A 26323-nucleotide genomic window follows, 5' to 3' on the forward strand; every position below is an offset into this window, starting at 1 on the left:
GTACAACAGTTCATTGAGCGATGAACAAGCAGCCGTAATGAAAGATAAAAGGAACAAAGCTAGATGCAACTGCGGCCTTGCATTAGCGAATATGTGTAGAACCGATTGAATTTAATTACCAGGCGAGAAAACGCCGCATTGTGTGCATGAAATCATTGAAACGAGCCTGTGCGCGACTAACTAACAAAAAATATCCCTTTCTACGGTATAACGAATTATTCGAGAGAAAGTAAAATCTTAGAATGATCTGTATGAGCTTTAAATTCATCGTATTTCTATACGTATACATAAATTCATAAGTTAGTCGGTTAAATATAATATTACGTATAAAATGTAAGTGAAATGAAATATGGGGAATATAATTAAAGGAAAGAATAACGAATATTAGTAATTGAAAAAAATTGTAGAGCACCAAATTTAATAAAGCGTGGCAATTTAATAAATTATACCAGAGTGTATGGCGATATGATGAATATGAAATTACCAAAGAGAGTTAAGTACATATAATTAAATAACTAAAATTTATCTTTAACTTGCCTACAAGTATATATCTAGAGTAAGTCGAATAAATCAAATATGTACTACAACACGGTAAGATTGCTATCTCAAAAGAAATATGCAAGATAAGAAGTTACAACTACTTATGGAATTATTTTATCGCGAAGCTCTTAGCTTTATCTTCATGATTCATCACTTCAATCATCACTGATTGATTTTTAAGCGATAAATGAGATAAGAAAGATTTTGTATGGTAATGAAAAAATAATTACAGTTTGTGTTCATAACGAATTATAAAATAATGATAATTTGCCATTACTTTATTACTGAAACATCTTCAAAGATATGATATGTATATAAATCATATAATCAGATTCGTAGCACGCCAATTTCAGTTTAAATTGAGAATCGACGAAGATATACCTAGTTATGTACTTAAACATCTCGCTTTAATATCTAATAAACATAGAATCATATATAAATAGTTCCTCGAATTGTCTTTAAATCTTCATACGTTACAAACATCTCAAATATCGCTTTACACAGAAAATACAAATTTTCCAAATGGCTCGCGTTACACATAAAAGTCAACTTTCAAAGGAAATAGATTCATCCCATAGTTTTAAAGCACAAAGTACGATCTCGCTTGAGGTATCGAATGAGAGCCTCCTATTGAATCGGATCAATTGGAAACGCGTCATCAATTTTAGAAAGTGAGTAGAAATGTGTAGCTCGTACAATCAAAAAGAGAGAGGGAAAAAGGGAATAAAAGAAAGAAAAATATTCGTGAAAAAAACAGGTTAACGAGCCGGTGGCAATGCACAAATCTGCGAAATCAATGATCCATGATATTTCTGCGATACGATGACGTTAAAAATCGACGATGAAACCCAAAGCGTTTATTTACACTGGAATGGCACGAAGCGTTTAATAGAGCGATAAATAGATAATAGCGCAGCAAGCCATTCATAAAGCATGAAAATGAGCGTCCTACCGGAAATTCGATGAATACGCGATCGATGAACAGACCTGATGCTTTGCAGAGACGAGAATCGTCGTGAAAAATTCACCGCTTAAAGCGGATCGGGGTTTGAATCGACGAAATGTCGTTTATTATAAAGAGGATTCGTTCGATGGAGCAGCAATTTAAAACCCGTTACGTGGACCAAAAACAAACCAATCGAAACGTTCGTTTTTCGTCGATTGAAAATATACAGGAACGATCGTTGTATTGAAAGCAACGAAAATCCTTTTAATATCGCGGATAACAATTTATAGAATGATTATTACACTATTCTAGAGAAAGTAATAGTATATTATTACATACTCCTATGTTTAAATAAGTTGTATATCAAGAATTAGAATATGAAATTTTGAATAGGACACGTTGACTACGTTAGTCTTTTGGTTTTATGGATAACATTTTACGATACTACGAAACTAATGAAAAATGCTCATAGTGATAAATAATCCCTCAAATGTTAACGCGTGTAAAATTAAAAGAAACTCGTATTAAAACAGCCACTGGTAACTTCCAGTTAAGATAAAATACTTAAAATTCTGTAACTAATACATCATTCAAAATACAATATGTTTCCACATTCAATAGCATGATGTATCTTCCGATTGTTTGTACGTTCCATTATTTGCTTCGGTTCGAAAAATAGACTTTGAAAACGCACTACGTTTTCCAGGACGACCTAATAAAAAAGAACAATTGAATTCGCTTGCAATACTCTGAATTCAGTCAGAGAAAAAAATAACTTCGGCCCGTTAAACGCTCGTTTCGGTGTACACGGGAGAATTATGCGAATTGCATGGCTGATGGATCAATCTCGATTCCACCATACAATTTCCCACGAAAACAAAAACAACCGACGAATTCATGCAAATTACAACGCGAAACGAGTTACATTGTCCGTTTCTGTTTTTCTGTTTCCTTGAAAATTTATGTCGCATTGAAAACACGTCGAAGTCTATTTTCCAACATATTCGCGTACCGCTTAACGCCTGGCACACGATGCGGTGTGCTAATTTTATTTACCGATTTTCCAACGCCAGTGACAAATATACTCGAACACTTGCAATCATCTTTCATGAGTACATTATGTGTGTTACACGGAACATTTTGACATTTAATTAGCACTGTTATGAGACGCAACTATCATGATTACATTGATAATATTCAGAACATATCTGAAAATATACCTAAGAGCTACAAGATATTTAGTGCAAGTACGTATTTTGTAAAGATCATAAAATAATTAAACAGTTAGATATACATTATATTAATAAGTCTTAATAATCAGTTGAACCATATTTAGCGCTCATTATACGTTTAAGATGGCTATTCATATTACACACATGTTATATGTACATATGTTTCCAATAGATATCTTGCAATTTCTACACACATTTTCAGATTGGTTTCACTTTTTATCAATATCGAAATTACTGCACATTTTGCAGAAATATGTAGATAACTAAATAATACAAAATTACTAAAAAAAAAAAACAAATAATACGAAATATATTTAAATCGGTCGCGTTGACATATATATATTTAATACCAGAAGTATTAATATTATTACCTCATATACCAGAAAAATTTAACAGATTATTCATCGAAGAATTGCGCATTTTTATGCACTTATAGAAAATTTGAAGATGCAGAAATGCACAAAATACACACAATATGTGAAAATATATAAAACACTAAAAATATAGTACTCGTTACAATATTTAACAGGTGGCACAAATTTCTGAGCCTACATTACATTTTTAATTATGTTTGTAAAAGTATAGCATAAATGTCCGCAGCCTATTATGGAACGAGCCAATGCCTTGTTATTAAATGAAAAAAAATACTCACCTCTTTCACCTTGTTCCTTCGTTCCCTGGCGATGGGGTCTTTGTCTTCTCCACCGACCGTCAAAGGAAGTTTACTCGCAGACGCAGGCGGCACGGTTTCCAGAACGTCATCCTTCCGGTGAAGCACTAAAGACGATGAACTACTCGCACGCACACGCGAATCACCATTCACTTCCGGTTTCTCCAGCGTCTTCTGTTGCTGATACTCCTCGTCGATTTTCGCCTAAAAATCCGGCCGGATCGAATTGCGACTCGAGATTTTTCGAACGACGGTTTTTTAATTGATCGAATGCGTGAATTTCGAGGACAAAAATCGAAAATCGATAGAAAACCGATGATCTCTCGTTGAGCTAGTCTCTTTATAGAATTCACCGATCGAAAGAGCTTGTCTTCTCGATATGAGATTCGATTGTTTTCGAGCGTATTTAAGGAAGAAACTGAATGTCTGATTTTCTAATTTATGAATTTGAAACGACCAACAGGGCGGAACGAATACAAAACAGGGAATGATGAATAGAGCGATAGAGGAGAAAATTGAGTGAAAAGATGTACTTCGGTTCAATGTTTGGAATAATTTGAGATTGCGTTTCTTATTTATGCAAGTAAATGATGTTTATCTTAATGGATCTTGCGTACAATTGATTGTTCTTGAAAGAATATTAATCAAAAATACTGTTCAAGCAGACATTCCATTCTTTTATTTCAAGCTACAAAAACTAATGAAACAAATTGTAAAATTGGTATTAGCCTGAGTTTCTCTATTAACGTGAATCTTCTTTTATGTAGAGAGCGTTCTATCATAATGTATCCAGATGTCTATTTTCCGAATATTCGAAAAAATATTTTCAGTGAAATTTATTCTGTTCCGAAAAAGATATTCGTTTTATATATTCAGAGAAATCTCATCCTTATATTTTTTGGGAGTACTTGTATTTAGGGAAATAATTGTATGACAAAATTATAATAAGATACCATGCATATCTTAAATAACGAATTGTTCAGTTACAAAGCTATTTGAACGGCTGATTCTCTAAACTCCAAAGGTATCAAACACAAGCGTAGTGTAAACATATTGAACATTAACTCGAAACGTAAAAGAAATAGGTATCTGATCAAGCGTGTAAAGAGATGAAAAAGCAAAGTTCCGAGAAATTCGTTCAATTTTCATAAATAATTAAATATATTCAGCATTAACTCGTAAGAAGAAAAGAGTGGATATCTGATCAAGAGTAAAAAAGTAAGGCAAATTTTCGAAACAACGATACAATGACTGGAAGAAATATTAGAAAATTTTCACGAAATGGAACATCGATGTCAATTATTCAAGGTACGGGATGCTTGAGTTGGAGAAGAGGTCAGTAACATGCGACACAGTCTCTTTGAATCATGAAACGTTCCCATTTATTCAACAAACGATTCCATTTATTTTCCCAGTCGTTTACAATACAGTTTATCAACGTGCGCTCGGTCAGATTACCCATTTTCCCGGTTTCGAGCGACGTTCACTTGTGGTTTATACAAAATTTTCGTCTTAAGAACGCGAAGAGCCGTGATACGCGCCGCTCCAATGAAAATCAAATTTTCCCAAACCGCTCGAATGAAAATCAAATTTTTCCAGACCGCACGAATGAAAATCAAATTTCCCCAGACAGCTCGAGAGATCTTGGACCGCGCATTTATTCGAATACCGCCATCCGAACGCAATCTCGGCTCGAACACGCTTCTTTCGCTTCGCTTCTCTCGGATAACGTTGCTCTCGACAGTCTCGAACGTCTAGTCGTCGTTATAACAGAACGAAAGGTGAAACGTTGCAATGTATAACGCGACACATTGTTTCGTTTTCGTTGCGTTCCGATTAAACGCTTCCAACGCTAACTGTATTGCACCGTTTGACGTGAAAAATGGTTTTAATTCAATTTGTCGTGGTGTTTAAACTGATGAAAAATTATCTTAGTTTCTGTTTGAAAAGTAGATGTAATTTTAAATAATTGTTACAACTTCGAATGATTTATAGATTGCTCATCTTCTGATTAATTGATGTTAATTTGACCCTCTTGCATTCGTTCCATCACTTTCTTTATCAAAGATTACGATCCTATCCACCATAAAAATAACATCGAATACATTCTATATTACACCGTGAAATTCTTTTACGTAGCGTAAAATCTGTAAAATTCTAGTATATTAAATATGAATTCTGCCTGTAAATATAGTTATACCTGGAACGTTATTCGTACGAGCACGTGAAACGATTACGAATCAAGATTTACCTTATCTAAGATACCATACTGTTTACAAATCCAGAAAAGTGTGTTTTTATCAAATGCCAAAAACACAACTTTTCCTCTACTATGCACTATGTAGGTACTCGTAACAGTCTATTAACAAAAATATCACAAACAGAACTAACACACGTGCATGCTTGTAACTTACGTTAAATAAAATTCCCTATCGTAATTCCATATTTCCATTAATTATACGTATAGCTTAACCACATTCATTACTTTGATTAATAGTTACTGTTCCTTTTAAATTCTCGCGTATCTGCGAAATAATTTACGTTATGTACAAGCATTGTAACTTTACGTCAGACGAAGTCAATATTTCTACTCTGTATTTTAAATAACAATAAATATCTAGCCTATTTATCATTTCTACCTTACTCGCCAATTTCTACTACTTCCTTATTTAAGTATTATTTTACCGAATTTCTTCTGTTATATATCATAGTTATGTGACAGTTATTTTATCAGGCCTCGGTTTCTCGCTCGATAATATCGAATCAATACAACGGATTTCATCGACTAGCGAACAAACACTCTTTATCTACTATCATCATTTAGAGAAAAATTACACTACGGCGATAATTTTCCTCCATTAAATTAAATTTGCACAATGTTTCGAGATACGAGATTCTTACATGAACATATCGAAACGTCAAGTATATTCACTGCGTTAAACTTGTTCGTTATCTGGAAAGTTACGTAAAAAGTTGGCATGCAAATCAACAAATCCTTGAAACACAGTGTAACTTATCTGACAAATATGGAAAATACAAAAAAAACCTAAATAATTTCATTTTATGAAACTAGAAGAAAGTTATTTTCCGAAGCGATAAAAAAACATTTCTTATTTCTTATCAAATTATTTAAGTTCATCGAATTTGTCCAATTTTGTACCTGGCTTTACCCATATAGATTCTATTTATTAATTTTATTGAATTTCGCAAATCTTAATCATATTTCATCTTTATGTAAGCAATTACTTTCAAGAAATGGCGAACACTATAATTTTCAATATATTTTCAATATATACACTGTAATTAAATACAAACGCCTAGCTCTATTGTCGTATTTATAAAATAAAAAATATCTATTTCAATATTACATTTAAAAAATGATAGACATCCTAATTTTCTAAATAGTTGAAAGGATACTTTTTTAATGCTCCACAATCCGTGGTAATTAAAGAACGTTCTTCATCTAATAGTGGTAACTTAACATTGCAATAAAACGTTTGTCATTTGATAATAATATCTAATATAATGTTAGAAAAGTTTTGAATTTTATATCTGACTACCTAATCAGATTACATCTTTACTAAACAAATCTTAAAGACCAGTTATAGGTCTTTTCGTTCTTACCAACTGACCTACATTGAATTCAGTTACTACGCTGTATCGTAACCGTGACCTTACTATATCGTAGCCAATTATTGCACAGGTAAAAACACACAGCAAGGCTTCATTATGCAAATTAGACTTCATAAACGACGCGTATTAATTGGAAAGATCGCATGTAGATAGCGAATCGATGTGAACCTTACATCTGTAACAGTAGCAGGGAATTGTCTGATTGAAAAGTACACGTCGATAACATAATACACAGGTGTTCGGTTTAAAATCCCGTATTTTTGCAATCATCAGATCGATCGAATTGAAAGCGACAAACAAACTTTCCAGAATAAACACATACATTTCTGACGAATCAATTTTAACGCTACCTATTGCTCGATCATCGATCATCAATAGTCACGTGTGACTATTAAACCTGTTAAACTGGCGAGCGACTGCTGAATTACAGTCGAATTACTCTAGTTCTACGATGAAATTATCATCAGAATCGCGCTTCAATTTCAATAAGTCCAACTCATGAACGACCGTTGGTCAAATATCCTGCGATTCGTGTTGATATTACATCCTGTATAACTATTTAACATAACATGAAATTTTCAACGACTAAGAGAAATTTTAAGAAAAAAATTTAACCATATTAATAATATCATATATCGCATAAGAAATTATTATTTTTAATTTATGGTTCATCATATAAAAATTAAACATACATTGATATTTATTATATACTGAATTGTGTTATAGCTCTAAAAATACTAATTTCTTACTTCATTTCTATAAGAACATTTTTCCTCCTTCCTGTTTAGCAGATGTTATTTATCCTTAAGATACTGAACTTTGGCTTTTTATATTACTTCTCTACGCAATTGCACATTTTATAAATAGATGGATATTTATGCAAAATTCATAGTCTTATCGATGCAATTAAGGAAATAACATCTGAATCAATTTTTCTCAGCTACTAGAAATTCTAACAAATCCACTATTCTAGACATTTATATATTTTCGCGTATTGCATGTATTTATGTGTATTTTTTCTCACATAAATTTCCCATAAATGCATAAAAGTCCACGATCTAGTTGTAGTAAAAGGTAATAACACACGAGCAATAATACGGCCATAATTTTATAATAATTCTAGCAATATAATAACCTGAAAACGATAAAGATATATTTTATAGAATAAATTTTCACAAAAAATTATTACGTTTGAAAACTTGACGTTCACGAACGGTCACGTCTGTAAAATTTCGTTCGCGAGGGAAAATTTACAATGAAAATCTGGCAACGGTTATCGAGAACGGTGCAAACAAAGTTTACACGGAGCAACGCGTTTCGCAACGTTAAACATTCGTCGAACGTATGTCCGCGACGCGATTGAACGCGAATCCCCGATAAATTCTATTATTTCACGGTAACAAGGGGCGTTGGCGTTTCAGGCAAATGCAAAAACGGGCACCGATTCGCGATCGGCTCGTAAATCAAGCTGCAATCTAACGCTCGTCAACTTTAATTAGCCGATAAAACGAGATATGTCTTTCGGTTTCTCTCGCACCGATTTTGATGTTTTTTCTTTTTTTAATATCGCTTTCACCGCGTTCTTCAACATTCTACATATGCCATGTAGATTTGTAACTCCCAAACGACTCCGCCCCCGATTTGTACTCCCAACGAGTAAATAAACACCGTGGGACGCTCTTGAAATGTTAAAGGTACACATGGGTATCGTAAACTGTGACAAAAGTTTGTTGTAAGCATAGTTTATATCAATATCAAGTTATTATACCGTGTTTAAGCTACAACTATGCTGAAATAATATATCGTATCTATTTAAACTATAATTTTGCTTAAAAAATGTATCATGTCTATTTATGTTACAATTTTTCTTAAAAAATGCACCGTGTTAAATATTAGTTGAAGGCAGAAAAAAGAGAAAAGAAGTAAATTAAAGAATATTTTTCTTGTTTGTTTCGTTACTCTACTTTCGATTTTCTATAATTTCAATCAATTGAATCGACAATGTTACTTTGTTCCTGTATTATCCTGTATATCATATAATTCAACTTCTCTCTAATTTTCTATGATCTGTAATTTTATTTCGCTACATATTAAAATCAATAACTATAACTTTAATATCAGTTTAATATTAATAAGAGATCTGTTTCTCCTATCTTAAACGAGTTGCGAAAGAAATGTGAAACAGAAGTCATCTTACGTCATTCGATATAAATAAATAGATATTCTGTAGTTTCTTGTATCAAGACTAATAATTATAATTCAATTATCACTCTCTTAATAGAAAACAATTTATCCTCCTACATTTAAAATTAATTGACTTACACGCTACTCTATCGCTTTAATGTCATCATACTTTAAAGTTACTTTATACACGTATATCGCGATGTTTTAAAGTAATAAACTAGAAGCAACATTCGGCCCTTAAGTACGATAATCAATAAACAGCTTATATCTTCATGTATGTTTTAAATGAGGTTAACCGTATTCCCTTCTTTTTTCTCTTTTTCGCTTCTGTTAGAAAATTTCTTAAGCTTGAGGAAAATAAGAAAGAATCGTTATCCATAAACGTGATATCTCGTTTTAACTTTACGCTTTGTTAACTCGATACAGACCCTTTAATCAATAAAAACGAAGATGAGATTAAGAAACAAAGAAATGGAGGATCGTAACAGGATTAAAAATAAACGACACAAACATTACCATTTTGTTACGCGTCATGTTACATATGTACGCGGCGATAGAAGCGAAGTGTCTCAACGAGGGTCGCGCCGATGCGTCGGAAATTGTGCTCAGAAATTTTAGGGCGAGAGTCTATTAACGTTGATAAAACTCGTTCTCGCGACCGCGGTACCGACCCGCAGCTCGACGAAAAATTAGATAATTCAATCCCGGCCAATGCGTTTCACACAGCCGTGTTTCACAATGCGCGTAATTTGCTCGCCGTTTAGTACACACGATGCACACATACACTCAAACTATACTGTAATAATATAATTTAATTTCCCTTGTAATATTCTATTTAATTTTAGATAATAGATATCAACTGTATTTTGCAATTGTAACATGCCTACAATGCCTACCTCGTAATAAGCGTTCCATGATTTATGAACCATAGTGTACATAAAACAGCGACATACGTTTCTCGGCTTAGCCCTGTTTCGTTCTTGCGGCCATTTTGAATAAATTTATTACTTTTCTAACATTAGAAAATATCTTCAGTTTGAACATAGTATGAAAAAATCTTATTAACATTCATGACTTCTCGATTTGATTTTATGTTAAATGTCTTTTTATAACATTACAAATCTTGTTTGTTTGGTAATGCAAAGAACAAGGCTGAGATATAAAAATTCAAAGACCGCTGCAGGGTTAAGAAATCCCGGGCGATAGAATACGATCGAGTCCATCGATTCGGACTTCAATATTCCACTGTACATAAATATCCGGCCACGCAAGACGTTTGACGCATTTCGCATGTTACGATACAGATTACAGCGCAAAAGGAACCAAAAAAGGAAATCACAAACGCGACACGCGGAACTTTAACGAAACGGAGCTCCAAACTCCATAATAATTGCGATTCTCGAAGTATCGACGTATCGATCATCGAGTAAAATGGACGATGCCTAGCATCATGATGGTTAATGAGTATATACCTCGAGATCGAAAACACGTTAACAGTTACCGTTATTACGGGAACCAGGTCGAATAAATAACGGAGAAAGACGAAGCTGTGAATCGATGGAAAATATCGGAAATCATGCACCGTGCGAACTTTTGCTCTGTTACGCGTGCTCACGTGTACCCGCGATACGTCATAGCAGCATGTAAACAAACGAATCGGGAAAGCGTGTAACAGCTGAAAGAACGGAGCACATGGAATAAAATTAAGAAACAAGAACAGCGTAGCAATAAAAGTCGTCGAGTTAATGTCAAGGAAGGTATCACTCGATTATAACCAAGGCGAACACGATGACAGACGAGAGACAGAGAGCGCGGCTAGGTTTCAAATAGGCTAGGTAATCGAAAGTCGAATGGAATCGAGAATCGAAAGAAGCGAAAGAAACGTCGAGGCATGGACACACGCGCGGACCTGCAGCTTTTGCTTGTCCTCGAGAAGATGTACATCCTGATGATCGATGCCCTCGTGTCCAGGTGGCACAGCATTCGGATGACCCATAGACCCCTTGAGGCCCCCTTGCAGACGAGGTGGCGCCGGTATTAGCAGCTCCGGTCCCGCTTTTTGCATGTGTTGGTACACACGGTAAACACTGTTCACTGCGACGCCGCCGGTGCCCGCACGGAAATCCGGCAGAAAGAAGAACGTACCGAAACACACGACACCGAACGTCAAAAACACCAACAAGATCACATACTTTTCACGCGGGCGGAACGACCGTCTCGAGAACAAGGGCACCGGCACACCATTCACGAACCGCTGATACGACGGCAGGATGCTCGACGCCGTTGTCATTTTCACGATACTGTCACGTCACGCACGCACCAACGCACTTCCCGTTTTTACAACAGACGAAAACTCGAACACTCGTGCGCGTTGTTGCCCTTTTCCTAGCCGTCGCACGCCATTACGAATGCGGTGGCACGCGAGCACCACCTGCTCGCCAAACTTGACACTTCGTCAAGGACCAAGCGCCAATCAGCTGGCGCGACACATGTGCCAACTACGTGCCGCGAGCCACGTGAAATCGATGCCCCAATTGGTCGGCACAATACCGACACGGTTTCGCGCACGCTTCCACGGTCGATAAAATGCGTGTTTCCTTTCGATGATAATTTTGAGTATAACAAATGACGATAAGAGGCTTGTAATAAAGATAATAATTAATTAATTGTTTAATATTTTTCGTAATTTACTTTGCATCTTTTATATAATATTTAACTTTCGTTTGACTACTTTTTATATGCAATTATTATATATCTCAACACCAATTTAGATTAATAATAGTCAGATAATAAAGTAATAAAAATTATGAGAAGATTGATGATTGACACTATTCTTCAATGATATTTTCTTATAATTTCTCATACTTTGATATGGAAAAAGATATAACAATATGAGCATATGATTTTACATGCGTAGTGCATCCTACATATTTAACTACCGCCAACAATGCCAGCATTGTTGATGAGAAATTATTGTAAATAAAATATATGATCCTATGGCTCAATTCCACTTCGTGCCTTTGGCACTTACGTGTCTTTAAAAGTTAAAAATATTTCAATTACGTATTATAAAAAGATATTGATCACGTGTATATAAGTAGATATTTTAATCAATATTTCAAACTAATAATCGTTTTTAAAATAGCCCATTTTCCAAATTATATGCTTGAAAATAATGTAGCACATACATTGGTGTATCAAATATGGTAATAATATGTAAATAGTATGGCAATTAATTGAAATTTGAGTAGAGAAAAATCTAGTGCACATATCATTTCTTCTGTATTATATGCAAATCGCGAATAAGAAACAAGTCATTGATATAATGTCAGGGACAGTCTGTTTCAACAACGTAAACATGTAAGTTTTTCTATTCTATGTAAAATAGAAAGAAAAGGCCAGCTTCCGCAGTATATCCTTATTCTACTAAAACTTGAAAGTAGAATAGGTTGGCAAAAAGTTTTTAGCCGATCCAGCATACACTCCCTCATCTTAAATGTAACCTTTTATTTTGAATTGTTACTGAATAACGTATGACCAGTAACAAATCATAAAAAAGTACAATCAATTTTTGTAACTGCAATTATAAACAAATACTTTAACGCTTACTCGTGTCATGAAATATATACATATCTTTTAATTACGTTATAATTCTAGAATATTAAGCTTACTTTTAATAAAATATATTTAGTTCAGGATTTCTAATTTTCCATTTAATATCTTTACATACCGTTAATTATGCGAATTTTACAATAATGTGGAAATCCAATAAATGGAAAGAATCCCTGTTTTAAAAAAGGTGACTCTAGAGTTATAAGGATTCATCTTAGAAAAAAATCCTAAATTGTGACAAATGATAAAGGAGCCCTCTGTCATAATTAATAGGTACTTAAACATATATGAAACAGAACGATTCATCGCAGGAGACGATAATAATCCAATAAATTAAAATTTTATGTACAACTATTTGATTCGGTTGAATCATTCCTATTTATTATCCGAATATCAATCCGTGACAATCATGAAATAAGTTATTTCTCACATATCTAACGATAGCTTATTTCCTGAAACGTAATTCATAAATTAGCATAGTGATTGGTGTCTGCGAATTCAAAAGGAGCGCACGAGGTGCTTCCACGGGAAAAAGCCAGCTGCTTTAGCGAGTTTTGGACAGCTTGTTACCACGACGGATACATCAGTCTAGTATTCCACTCTCTTGAAAACCATGCAGCTCCTGTGGCTAATGTAAGTAAGCAAGCGCGCAATAAACGAACAATTCATTTATCATCCTAACGAAATTACAAATCAAATCGCGTTTTAAACAACAATTACAAAAAAAAAAATTATGTGGCTATGTACGAGCTAAATAAATCATCTTCGTTTATTTGTCGGTCAAACGATAGAAATATAGTTCGGAAATGTCTGCATTTAAAAAGCAAATATCAGTCGTAGGTACCATCACTATGTTTCATCGAAATGAAACATCAGTCGGAACTACCTAATTTGAAGCTATAATATTATAATTATGATAATTGTAATTGTTGATACTATAATTTATATATTTTACTACAATGAACTGTAATATTATAGGAGTGCATCGCAAAGTAATATCAGCGGATCATGCAACAGACAGTAATCATCAATCGCATCAAAACATATTTTTCTAGACTCTGTCACGGCATCCTTTTTCAATCATTTATTACTGAATTGTTTATAAATTGTTTATCTTGTTTATCTGTTGCAGATGTCACTTGGCAGTCGTTACTGCGATACCACTGCTTCCTTCGTCGTCGTTCATTCGGACCCGAAGAACGGCGAATACGATGAATGACACGAAAGCAGATCCGGATGAAAATCAAAAGCCACAAATTTGTGAGACCGCGCACTGCCACGAGATCGGTACGTTCGTGCTTTCGAGACATAACATTTATATAAATAGTAATTTTCTTGTAAATGAGTTACATTATGTAAGTGAACAAGCTGTGTTCTCTACTGTCGATACGTTATCGAACGATAACGCAAGGAAAAGAGAAAACGAGAAATCTTTAAATCTGCAGATACTCTCGAGAAACGCGCAAGGCGTTATAAGAGTGAAAAATCATCTTATATCACGTTTTCCAAAGGTTTCTTGTAATTCTCTGTTATTTACGACATCTGTATGTTGGCGTATAGCTAAAGGAAGTTAATGTGTTTTGACGGTCATTTCTTTCTTGACTGTTTCTTTAATTTGACCGAGTAATTCCTTTGGTTGATTCGTTCGATTTCTTCTTTTAAATTATTGCACTTCCATAAAACTAATATTTAAAATACATTTTTTCTTTGTTTTCAATTTAATGAAAGTTCTCCTAATTAAAATCGTCTTATTGGTTTCATAAAATTCTGTAATAAATTTACAGTTGTAACGTTTGGGAATCAAATGTCATTAAGTAATTAATAAAAACTCGAACACGAATAATAATGGAGAATAGTGAAATTTTATTTATATTTTGCTTATTGATTGCTACTTAAGATAACGATATTCCGGTTCGTGTTTCTATTTTTCCTACGTTTTTATTACACAGCGAAGCGAATTCAGCAAAACATAGATACTACCGTGAATCCTTGCGAAAACTTCTACCAGTACGCTTGCGGCTCATGGGGCAAGAACAATCCTGTACCAGAGGGCAGGGACACGTGGTCTGACAATAACATTGTCTTCGACAAATCCAAAAAACGAATCAAAGGCAAGAAAATATTTTCTCGACTTATTTTAATGTTAGAAAAAGCAGATGGAGAAAATATGATTGCTTCGCTATTGTTTCAATCTACTGCTTTGTTTCATAATGCGCATATTCATATATTTTTAAATTTTCTCTTTGAAGAACTCCTTGAGGAACACATCAGTTCTACCGATATCCCGCCTGTTAGAATGGTTAAAGAATTTTATCGTTCCTGCATGAACGTAGGTAGGAAAATTGCAGTGCTGTTCGTTTGAAAATTTTCCTTAGCATGTGCGTAATTATTCGAAAGAATTCATAACGTATTTATACAAATAGTATCCTTGTTGATTTCAAAATTTGCTTCGTCATAAATAAATTCGACGAAATAGTTAAAATATTCGGAAAATTCGAATATCTTCAAGGTATAAAAATTGCAAAGAAACAAAGATGCGTAAAAAAATTCTAATTAACAATCAATAAATAAACTTCGAATAAATAATCGTTTTTCTAATGCTTGGATTTTTTACGATAGCAGAATTCTGAAGGATTTTTTAGCATTCCCTCCGGGAAATATAATTGCTTTAACACAAGGAATAACTAATTCATTGAACTACAAATTCGAATAATTATGAACATTATGGTATCGTATTGCATATAATAGCAAAGTAAAAGTAAATAAGTGAAAATAGTAACTTCCGCCTTCAAAATATAAGGAAAGTTTTTCTGAAAATATCCTGGTAGATGCAATTGAGAAAAGAGGCTTTGAGCCAATTCAAGGGATCCTGAATCGTACTGGAGGATGGCCAATGGCGATGCCAATAAACGAATGGGATGAAATGCCGTGGCAAAAGATTGATAAGGAATATATATCATCAATGGAATGCGAAGCTTTCTATTCTGTTGGATATGACATTGATCCGAATAATAGAAAACGCTACATATTGAGGGCAAGATATGAATATAATTACTTGCATTTTATAGCACATTCTTTAGATCATTTTCGAAGCAATAGCATTTTTCCAGTTGTAGAAAGTCTTAAGCTTGAAGAAAATACGAAAGACTCGTTGATATGTGATATTTTGCGTTTCAATCGTATATTAAAGTTTTCTTTTAAATATTAAATATCTTTTTCTTTTTTAGATAAGATTTAATTAATGTCTGAAGAAATCTGCATAATTAAAGAACTATTATAAACGAAAATTATTTATAAAACTTTCCAAATCAAAATTCATAAGAATACTTGGAATTAATATTTACCAAGAAACTTTGTATTGCAGATAGATCCAGTTATCGATAATCCTCCCTCCAAAAGAAGGGATCCTATCGAAGCATACATGGCTGATATAACATACATAGCTAACACTTCTGCAAGACAAAGTGGTTACACTCTAGATGAAAATCAATTAACTTCCGATGTAATAGAAATGGTTCACTTTGAACTTCTACTTACAGAAGTAATTATCTTTTTCACTTGGAGGAGCTATATAAATAATTTTATAGTTTGAAATAAGTACAAGAAGAATAAGGTATAATAATAATAATAATAACAAAGAATATACCTATTCTGTTTTTATAGATTACAGTTAAACAGCTAGACAGCGAGTATTTCAATAATAGCAAAAGAATGACGATCGAAGAATTGCAAAAGTATTATAATAATTTTAATATTACTGCATCTTCGACGAAGGTAAAATTGTTATTTTTTTTGTGATATCATTTAAGTTAAATTTATAACGAAAAGTAATTGAAATTAAACAGGCTTTCGAATTACAAAATGAGAATTTCCGAAAACATTTCAACAATAATACGAAATTCTTTTTAAGTCTTTTGTATTAAGTAATTTTTATATAAGTTATTATCCTATGTAAGTAAAAACAATAGGTTTCTAAAGCCGTCACCTCCTAATCCTTTCTGCTCTATTTAGTGTTAAAGTCAAGTGTCATTTTCTAAATCATCAATGTTGCACTGACATACTTCTTTACATAACGTAACTATTATTTTGTTTTAACCCTTAACGCTCCAAGTGTACCTCTCAAACACTACCGATGTGCGGCGCTTTACTCCAAGTGTACCTCCCAAGCATCACCGATGTGCGGCGCTCTATTCCAAGTGTGCCTCTCAAGCACCACCGATGTGCGGCGCTTTACTCTTTAAAATCTGATACTTAAAAACTTGCAAGTCGAAGTATGATGAGAATAAGTTAGAGTTACCGGTTGATATTCACAATTAAAAGTCGGAGCGTTAAAGGTTAATTTCAACTATACTACTCGTTTCCCGCATATCAATAACCATTCTTCAGTTGTAATTGTATTCAGCTACAAACATTAATAATTGATAATCGCAATTAAAATCCGCAATAAATGATATCGGATAACAATCTGGTATAAAATATTTGCAGATAGACTTTTTGGAAATAATACAACATATATGCAATGAAGCGAACATTCACGTAAACTCATCTGAACCCATTTTAGTGTACGATCCCAAATTCCTGCACCAACTGGCCACCTTACTTGGAAACACATCTCAACGTACGATAGGTAACTACAGAAACTTTATACGAATACGTGGTAATTTAAAATGTTGTTCGTTTTTATAATCACACTGTAATTACTTGATAACTTAAGATTTCCTTTGGACACGTGATCTCTCGAAATGTCACTTTTTACGTTTATCATTTCCTTTGTTTATAGTAAATTACGTTCAATGGAATATGGTGAAAAAATTCATGTTATATACCACGCAAGAGATGAGGAACATAAGGCTTGCCACGTCAGACAACTTTACCGACACTACTCCTCGGTATATTCTTTAGTCGTTTTACTTTTCTATGATGTTATATCATGTGGATAAACGAATATTGAAGTGTTTTCGAACTTTTTAGAATTCTGATAATTTGAATTTAACGATGGTATAATTATCCGAATTGATAATAATCGGATTTTTCACTTATCTTGTATCGTTTCCAAATTATTTATTTTGTATCATTTCGTAAATAAATTATTATTTGAGAAATATTATTTGAACAGGAACTTCAATGAAAATAAAATAATTATATATTAAAGATAAAAACTTCATTTAATGATATTAATCATCTTTTTCAGTTCCTAATTTTGTTTTTTAATCTTCCTTACAAAGTAGCAGCCCCAAACTTTTTATTAATCGATATTCTAATAATTCTGCTGTGCAAATATATGAAATGTTTATGTAAAAACTTGAATAGATTCTAGCGATTGAAAGATATTATATTTCGTCAATTTTCAGATGGAAAACTTGTTTGAACGATTTGGAAATGAAGACCGCAATTTCCTACATGTTCGTTAAAAGATATATGCCAGACGACGTTATTTATGAGGTAAAATCTGATTTACATCTCTGAGTAACACAAAAATAACGAATACCACAGACCTAAAAATTATTATTATTTTACTATATTTTTCGAAGGTAACGAAAATGGTTAAAAACATGAAAGAAGAATTAAGAAACCACCTAGAACAAACACATTGGCTCCCAAGTTCTATAAAATTGGACATGTTGCAAAAGACAAATGATTATGGGATAGAAATTGGATATCCAGAGTGGTACAAGAACGATGATGCAGTTACTCGATATTACGATGGGGTATCTCTTTGAAAATATTTAAAGTTGTAGGAAAACGCAAACTATTTGTACACACATAACACACATGTAATTATTCTATAAATTGTTCTCAGCTTTCCATTGGTTCGGATTACTTTCAAAATATCTTAAACGTATTAAAAAAGAAATCACAAAATGTGGGAATACTAAGGCAGGTTGTTAAGAAAAGCCAGTGAGTTTTTTCCATAGAGTTTTAATTATTTGGAAAATGCTTATAATTTTGTATTTACTCTTGATTGTATCATTTTTCAGTTGGGTGGATTATCCTACGTCATATAATGCATATTATAATGCAGAAACCAATACAATTTGTGAGTGTTATAAAAATAAAATATCTATTTTTCATATCCTTTTACTAATGAACTAAGCTTTACCGAAGAGAAATTAGAATTTTCTTGTTGAATATTAATTTTTTAGTTCTACTAGCGACTCAACTGCAAGATCCTTATTTCGCTCCACATTTACCAGAGTAAGCTCCACATTATTTGTAATTTAAATTTATCGCGGTAATGTATTTAAATTTAATTACATTTAAATCATATTAATTATATATCGATTTATATAACTAAGTTAAATTCTGTTTAAATTAATTTATTAATAAATGTATGAATTATCAGCGCTGTCAATTATGGTCGCGGATTTATATTTGGACATGAATTAGGCCATAGTTTCGATAGAACAGGTAGAAATTAAAATTATCTAAAATTATCTAAATTAATTGCATTATTATATTCACAACTATATCTACTACATATTATTTTAATTAGGAATAGAGTTTGATAAAGACGGCGAGAAAATTCCATGGAAATCTCATAACGCGTCAAAAGAATACGACAAAAGAGCGAAGTGCTTTGTCGATCAATATTCTAACTATATCCTGCATATCTCAAATGATACTAAGGAGGACATTAAGGTAAATTCTTTCGTCAAAACAGTTTTGAAAGCTTTTGATTAACTAAAATAATCTGAATTGTTTGGTGGAAAATTACTTACCTCGTACACTGCGTAACTACGCAAATTACGCAATTACTTTGAAGATTTTTATTGTTCCTATGACAGTCTGTAAAATACATGCAATATTCTGATTGCTTTTTATTCTCGTTTGAGTAAAAAAAACTATATACTAATAAAGCATAATTGGATTTAGTTAAATGGAACTAACACCAACAATGAAGACATAGCGGATTCAATTGGTGTGCGAATTGCGTACTCGGCGTATAAGAAAGTAGAGAAGGAGAAAATTCAGAGCAAATTACCAGGTTTTGAAAATATTTCCAACGACAAACTTTTCTTCTTATCTTTGGCAAATGTGAGTTACTGTATATATTATACATAATACGTCCATTAAATTCGTCGAATATTGACACCTGTAGGATTTTTAATTATTAAAAATATACATATTGGAAATTGTTGGCGAAAGAAACAGGCTTTGGTCTGTTGGAATAAAAAATTACCTAATTTCCAATATGGAAAATTTACTACAGTAATTAAGTCAGATTCGGACTTTGGTTTGGATTCCGGTGAAAAAGTGAAAATTGGAGGGGAAAAAAGGAAAAGAAAGATAAAGGGGAAAGAAGAAAGGAAAGAAAAGGGTGAAAGCACGAAGAGAGGGTATAAAAAGTATAAAAAAGTGACAAAGAAGACAGAGAAAGTGTGGAACAGAAAGTTAGGAAAGAAGAGGTTAGGTGGACGAAAGTATAAAAGGTAATTGGATAAGAAGAAGACAAATGGCGACAAGAAGCAGGCCGAGGATAACGGACAAGACGGGAGAGGAGGAGGAACGCAGAAACACGTTGGAAAGGTACAGCGTGACAGAGAAGGATGCAGTAGAGATAGAGAGAGGCAAAGAAGCATGGGCCGAGAGGACGGAGAAAATAAAGAGACGGTTGGAGGTGATAGTAAAGCTAGTAGAGGAGTTGAGGGGGGATAGGGAAGAGGAGAGAGAAAGATGGGAAAAGGAACAAGAAGAGGACAGGGAAAGGTGGAATAAGGAGAGGGAGGAAGAGAGGAAAAGATGGGAAAAGGAGAGAGATGAAGAGAGAGAGAGATGGAGGAAGGAGAGAGAGACAAAAAGAGAAAGATAGGATAGTGAGTGGGAAGATGGAAAAGAGAGATGAGAGTTAGAGAATAGAATCAGGAATCAGATTCGTTGAAGTATCGAGTATGAAAATTTTTACTGTTTCATAAGAATATTTTAAGTGTCAACAGTCGGTTAAAAACAAAGTTTTAGCCAAATATCATAAAACAATGTTTTGTCGTCTCTCTATTGTTGAATTTTAATTTTGTCTCTCAAGAAATACCACATAAATGTTTGACGACTAATTAACACAATTTCACTTTACAGTACTGGTGTTCCACGACGAAGTCAGGATATGACGAACATATAGAATTTGACAAACACAGTCCTGCCAAATATCGCGTCGTAGGAGCCCTGTCGAATATGGCCGCGTTCTCCGAAGTCTTCAATTGCCCACAAAACAGTTCCATGAATCGACAACACAAGTGCAACTTGTGGGACTAATTGTGAAGCACTTGTAGAATTTGTACAAAGTATGGATTCAAATGACATGTTATTTTTTAATGTTGGTTTGCAATACAAAGTAAAGGTATCCTTTTCATTATTTTACTATTTATAAGCAATAAAGTGAATGTTGTTTTAACGCAAAAAGATTTTAAAAATCTTCTCCTATCAGTGGAATTTTCTAGAGACTTTGAAGAATAACAAAAATTTTGTAGATATTTTTAAAAATCTAGAATATCCAGAAAGTCTTCACTAGATCTAAATGGTTATCGTTGCTGATAATATTAGTGAAAAATGATTACTGAGAGTTGACATGAAAATATATCAAATGCAAAAAATTGCTCATCTTCGTTTATTTTTTCAACTTTGCAGATTTTTCCTTTTAAAATTTTTCCCATTTTCATAAATAAATATTTAAAATCTCCTTTTCTGTTCCATCGTCACATTTTTCTAGTAATACTGGCTATTCAGGTGTCAAATGAATCCGATTGTGAAACACGTGTTGAAATATTTCGACAGCGCTTTATTCAATGTCATTCGGGAGGAAATCAAGTATTTTTAAAACAAAATACTTATACAAAACGTATAAAATCGAGGGAAGGGGGTGTGTGGATTTGTACATCGATCTAGTACACATAGACAACCGTTACAATACAACGTAACCGTTAAGTACACAATAATTATATATAACATCAACACCTATCAACATAAAATATAAACTTCACGCTTTCATCAGAGATCATGTTCCCTCCACGCTTCCTCTATTTCTCACGATTTTGTGCGACTATCCGTATCGTTTCGTCGTGATACGGTTCCTAAATGTTTAACGATAAGACTCTATGTAGCATGGCTAGTATCACAATTCTGACAAACTGTCTCCCGAACGAAAATACAATCGCAGCGTTTTCATACATGCGTATGCGTGAAAAACAGAAACGCTTCCTCGCAAAGCTAACCCTAAGAGAGTTACATCGACATTTTTTACAAGAAACTTAAAGACTACATAGAAATAATCTATGTACAACAGAATCACGAGGAATACGAATGATACAAGATTTGAGAAACATATCTGCTACGTTAGCCTAACGTACAAACCACGAAATGATGTTACATAAGAACACGACTGATACATATATGAGACCATGCCTCCTTCTACATATATGATTCACTATAAATTACAAACGTCGCTAAGTACACGGTCAGTGGTACATGAATACATCTAGTTAGTAGCTGCACGATGAAGGTCTTCCATTACATCAAATCTACGACTAACTTAACTTTGTACAAAAATGGAAGGGCGCGTTTCACCCCTATTATATCATTAACATATCAAAAAAGAAGTTTAGTTTAGACAGTACTATCCTACGCGTTAATTGTAGTTCGTCTATACATCTCCTAGAAAGAACATGCTACCAAATCGACTCGTCGATTCATTAATATGTTGTCTATTAACATGTATGATAGAGACCTCAATTTTTGGGCCGGAAACGAGACATGTAAAAGTCGCAGTCTGAACAGTAAATAGCAGGTTCAGACACCTGTTTCTTCCGGCAGAGATGACACGGTGCGGTTCTTGCAGTGCCACCAACCGTAGGCTTTTGTAACGGAGACGTAGATTGTGTCACTGTTGGGTTACCCTTTGACGTAGGCACAAAATGCATTTGTTTGCTCTGTTTAGACACAGGGGGATGTTGGTACGTGGGATACTTCATATTCGACTGAATCTGGCCATTTTGCAATGCATTAGGATACGTTTGATTTGGTGCCAAAATATTTTGTTGATCGGCCTTCTGCGGTGCTCTCTGATAATTATCGTGTCTTTGTTGATAATTCTGCATGCTCTGTTGTTGTTGATAGGAAGTTGGAGGATTGGGTGGTGGTTGATACTGTGGAAGAGGTTGGTTTATTCTATTCTGCTGAGGAACAGATTGGTAGGGATAGCCTTGATAGGAACTGTGGCTGTATTGGTTCTGATAAGGGCTTGGAGATTGAGTTGGTGGATATACAAATTGCTGCTGCGAATGCTGAACAGTTATGGGACTTGCATTGTGATTCGTAATCCTCTGGTTTATGTTAGGTTGCTGTTGCTGAGACATCTGCTTGTTCATCTGATTATGTTGTTGTTCTAACTGGTAATAAGTCTGATAGCTGCTCTTTTGGGACATTCCTTTCTGTTGCTGCACGTTGTTCTGTACATACTGAATTTGAGTGGGGTAAGGACTGGCTGGTTTCTGGGTTTGAGACAGAGGAATGCCTTGGTTTCTTAGATGAGACGTCTGTGCTTGGGGATACGTTGACTGAGACTGCAAATATGGCATGTATCCATTCTGAGAGTATCTTATCTGTTGCTGGAGTTGCGGAGAATACGATGTAGGTGGTTTGGATACATTGGGAAGTCCTGAGTAGGTATCCCTGACAACATCCTGCCCTTCATTACCATAAGAACTACATAATTTCTTGTCTGACAATGATCCCACCGACTCGTTTGAATTTTGCCTTCCAAAAGTAGGTTTAATCGTGTCTGGTATAGGTATAGGGTTCACGCTTCTCAACTGATCTTGATACGGAGTTGCAGGAACACTGTCCGCTTCGCTTTTCAATGGCAGCGTCTGCTGTTGGAATTTGGTGGCAGTGCAATTCTCTCTATTCATCTCCGCTTCCTGAAGACTTCTAATCTCTCGAAGGACTTGAGCAGTTTCTGGCTTGTTCATCGCTGATCGAAGAACCCTTTCCAGAATCGGATTAGGTATATAAGAATCTTTCTCGTCGTCCTCTGCAGTTGCAACGAGAACGACTTGGTCACAGAACGATACGCTCTTCTTTTTTCCTATTCGTCGTTTCACTTTCCTCGGCGCGATATCGTCCTCACTTGGTAGAATCGTCGTATTCTGTATGGTATTCTGCATAGCAACTTCGCTGATATCATCCTCTGGATAATCAATAGGCAAGCCGTTTTCGTGTGGCAGCGTAAGAGACATCGACATGATTGCTTGATTTAATCCGCTCTGCTGTATTTGCATGGGATTATTCGGGGCTGTAGTGGAAATAAAACTGTTCTGACTGGAACTAGATTCGAAGCTCGAATTCATGATCGACTGACTCGAGGAATTGTCAGTTTTAGTAAAGTTCGCCAGATTTTCTGTAGATAGCTTCATTGGCCTCGATTCTTCCACTTGTACATCCTGAGGAGCATCTAATAGTGGAGAAGGAGAAACACAGTTCACATTTTGCTTCATTAGAATTTTCTGGTCTGGTTCTGTTTTAGGCACTGGTTGCAACTTAATTTGCTCGAATCTAGCAGCCATGTCTTTAACAGAAGAAACGACCCTTGGACAATCGGGCACATCCCGACTGGACTGATCGTAACTTTGGCCAAGACTATTCATCATCAAATCGCTCGTTCTCCTGGCGATCGTTGGTCCTGAAATTGTTGGAGCAGACGATCTAACTTTTGGAATATCTTGTTCAAGAGGACCCTGCTTCTTCATCCTCCTCTCTGCCTGTTTTGCCTGCAATTCACGTAACCAAGTCTCTCCAGACGATTTCTCTTCTTCCTCCTGTTCTTCGGATCTCTTTTCCTCTCTTGAAGCTTCACAGGCTAAAATTTGATCCCTTTTCATCTGCAACTGGGACAATAAGCTACTAATATGCTGATTATCCAGCTGCTGTTGACGCTGCTGCATATGTACGATCTGTTGCTGGTGCTGGTGTTGTTGATACTGCTGATATTGTTGTTGCTGATACTGATGTTGGTACTGTTCCTGATACTGTTGTTGATCATGAACATGGTTAGAGCTTTCATCAATAGGAGGTGGCGGTGGTGGAAAGTCCTCGCTAGCTTGTCTCGAATGAGATACAGAATGAATAGAAGGATATGGCGGAGGGGGGAAGTCTTCGCTGGGTTGTCTCGAATGAGAAACATTTCCACTTTCAGGATATGGAGGCAGAGAATCCACTTGATTTTGCTGTTTTACAGGACTCTGTTCATTGTGCACATCCGCTCTGGTAACCACAAACGTGGGTTCATACAAGATTCCATTAGCATACTGTACCACGTCATCCTGAATTCTAGGTTTGCTGTTATAATTCGACGGACAGGACGTTGGTACATTCGCGCTATTTTGTTCTATACTATAAGAGGGTAAGAATGGAAGAGAATGAGACTCGGACGAGTAATCGGCGTAATTAGACGTTCTATTAGCTCCACCAGCTGAATTTGTCGCGTTTACATGATTCCAATATGTTCCATTCTGATCTTGAGGTGGATTAGAAGTACATTGACTTTCTGATGTTGGATAGACCGATTTTTCAGATTGCTGCTCGTTGTGCACTTCGCCCGAACACTTAGACTTGCTAAGTTGAGAAGTGGTCCTGAGCGGAGGAGGCGGAGGAACCTTCGCTACGTGTAACACTTTGCCGGCGCTGCCGTGGAAGCTCTTCCTCATTAGACGACTTCTCTCCAAATTTGGATTACTAGTACTGCCTGGGCTACCATTACTATTTCCAGTAAACTCTAGGTGTCCTTCTGATAAATAGCCGCTTAGAGATTGGCACACCTCGTTGCCCTTTAAACCAACGCTTGAATCGTCCACTGACTGCTTCGGTAAAGTGTTGGAGGTACCCTCCACGCTGGCATTTGCTTGTCCATCCTGGCCTTCTCGTAAATCTGGCATGCTCCTATTCTTCCTCTTGATCAACCCACTCATCAATAATTTTCTTCTAATTTTGTGTTGCTTTTTACCTTGTTTTTGTTCACCATTGGCGTTATTCGGTTGAGAATTTCGTACATTATTGGCAATCGTGTCATTTTCTTTAGATTTTTCCACTTTAGCTCCTTTCGGCGAGGGAGAAGAACGGGAGGGAGCAATGGAGAAGTCTTTAGAGACGTTCTTGTTTCTTTCTTCACTTCGAGCTCGCTTCTTGTCTTTCTTATCATCGTCACAACGTTTGGTACGACTGAATAATCCTGTCCTTTGCATTGGTCGATCGTACAACATGTACTCCTCATCCTCGATCACATTCACGGCTGTTGCCTTGCTGCGTAAGGTCTTCTTTTTTGGTAACGTGGCGTAGATCTCGATGCTCTTTGTGGCAGGTTTGTCGGTAGTTGTAGAGGGAGGATTTACTAGGAGTTCTCGGCTGTTTTGTCGAGAATGATTTCCTTTGTCCCTGGAACTCTGTCGAGAGTGTTGGCCAGATTTGCTGTTCTCTCGTGAATGTCTACCTTCTGGTGCTCCTTCTGAAACATATATATTTATC

At 34.9% G+C, this 26323-nt stretch overlaps 3 protein-coding genes across 7 annotated transcripts in view; 1 reads left to right on the plus strand and 2 right to left on the minus strand.

Annotated features, from left to right (window-relative positions):
* Positions 1-3322: 3322 nt before the first annotated feature.
* LOC117237092 (mannosyl-oligosaccharide alpha-1,2-mannosidase IA-like) lies at positions 3323-11631 on the minus strand. Its single transcript, XM_033500718.1, has 2 exons — positions 11115-11631; positions 3323-3592 (listed from the first exon to the last, which is right to left on the minus strand). The coding sequence occupies exons 1-2, from the start codon at positions 11493-11495 to the stop codon at positions 3323-3325; spliced, it is 651 nt and encodes a 216-aa protein (XP_033356609.1). The 5' UTR covers positions 11496-11631.
* Positions 11632-13370: 1739 nt separating this feature from the next.
* LOC117237088 (neprilysin-like) lies at positions 13371-21376 on the plus strand. Its single transcript, XM_033500702.1, has 18 exons — positions 13371-13450; positions 13950-14104; positions 14767-14928; positions 15067-15150; positions 15646-15851; positions 16182-16358; positions 16481-16591; positions 17303-17444; positions 17598-17706; positions 18169-18259; positions 18349-18525; positions 18618-18715; positions 18796-18854; positions 18961-19012; positions 19161-19225; positions 19311-19456; positions 19691-19852; positions 20888-21376. The coding sequence occupies exons 1-18, from the start codon at positions 13431-13433 to the stop codon at positions 21062-21064; spliced, it is 2193 nt and encodes a 730-aa protein (XP_033356593.1). The 5' UTR covers positions 13371-13430; the 3' UTR covers positions 21065-21376.
* A 190-nt stretch (positions 21377-21566) lies between these two features.
* Positions 21567-26323, minus strand: part of LOC117237089 — a 132728-nt gene continuing 127971 nt past the window's right edge. For all 5 annotated transcript variants that reach the window (XM_033500704.1, XM_033500706.1, XM_033500703.1 and 2 more), the window contains one exon: positions 21567-26303. In XM_033500704.1, coding sequence (XP_033356595.1) covers positions 22534-26303 — 3770 coding nt within the window. In that variant the 3' untranslated portion in view covers positions 21567-22533. The remainder of the gene's footprint in view (positions 26304-26323) is intronic.

The sequence above is a fragment of the Bombus vosnesenskii genome, unplaced genomic scaffold (assembly GCF_011952255.1).
Source record: "Bombus vosnesenskii isolate JDL3184/JDL3185 unplaced genomic scaffold, Bvos_JDL3184-5_v1.1 scf7180000013357, whole genome shotgun sequence".
Classification (NCBI taxonomy): domain Eukaryota; kingdom Metazoa; phylum Arthropoda; class Insecta; order Hymenoptera; family Apidae; genus Bombus; species Bombus vosnesenskii.

What these genes read in the sequence shown, in the direction of transcription:
- LOC117237092 (XM_033500718.1), bottom strand. Translation starts at nt 11,495, where the DNA reads ATGACAACGGCGTCGAGCATCCTGCCGTCGTATCAGCGGTTCGTGAAT. An exon ending in AGGACAAGCAAAAGCTGCAG is followed by an intron (nt 3,593 to 11,114) that starts GTCCGCGCGTGT and finishes CCGGATTTTTAG; the next exon opens with GCGAAAATCGACGAGGAGTA.
- LOC117237088 (XM_033500702.1), top strand. Translation starts at nt 13,431, where the DNA reads ATGCAGCTCCTGTGGCTAAT. An exon ending in TGCAGAAACCAATACAATTT is followed by an intron (nt 18,855 to 18,960) that starts GTGAGTGTTATA and finishes TTAATTTTTTAG; the next exon opens with TTCTACTAGCGACTCAACTG. An exon ending in TTCGCTCCACATTTACCAGA is followed by an intron (nt 19,013 to 19,160) that starts GTAAGCTCCACA and finishes ATGAATTATCAG; the next exon opens with CGCTGTCAATTATGGTCGCG.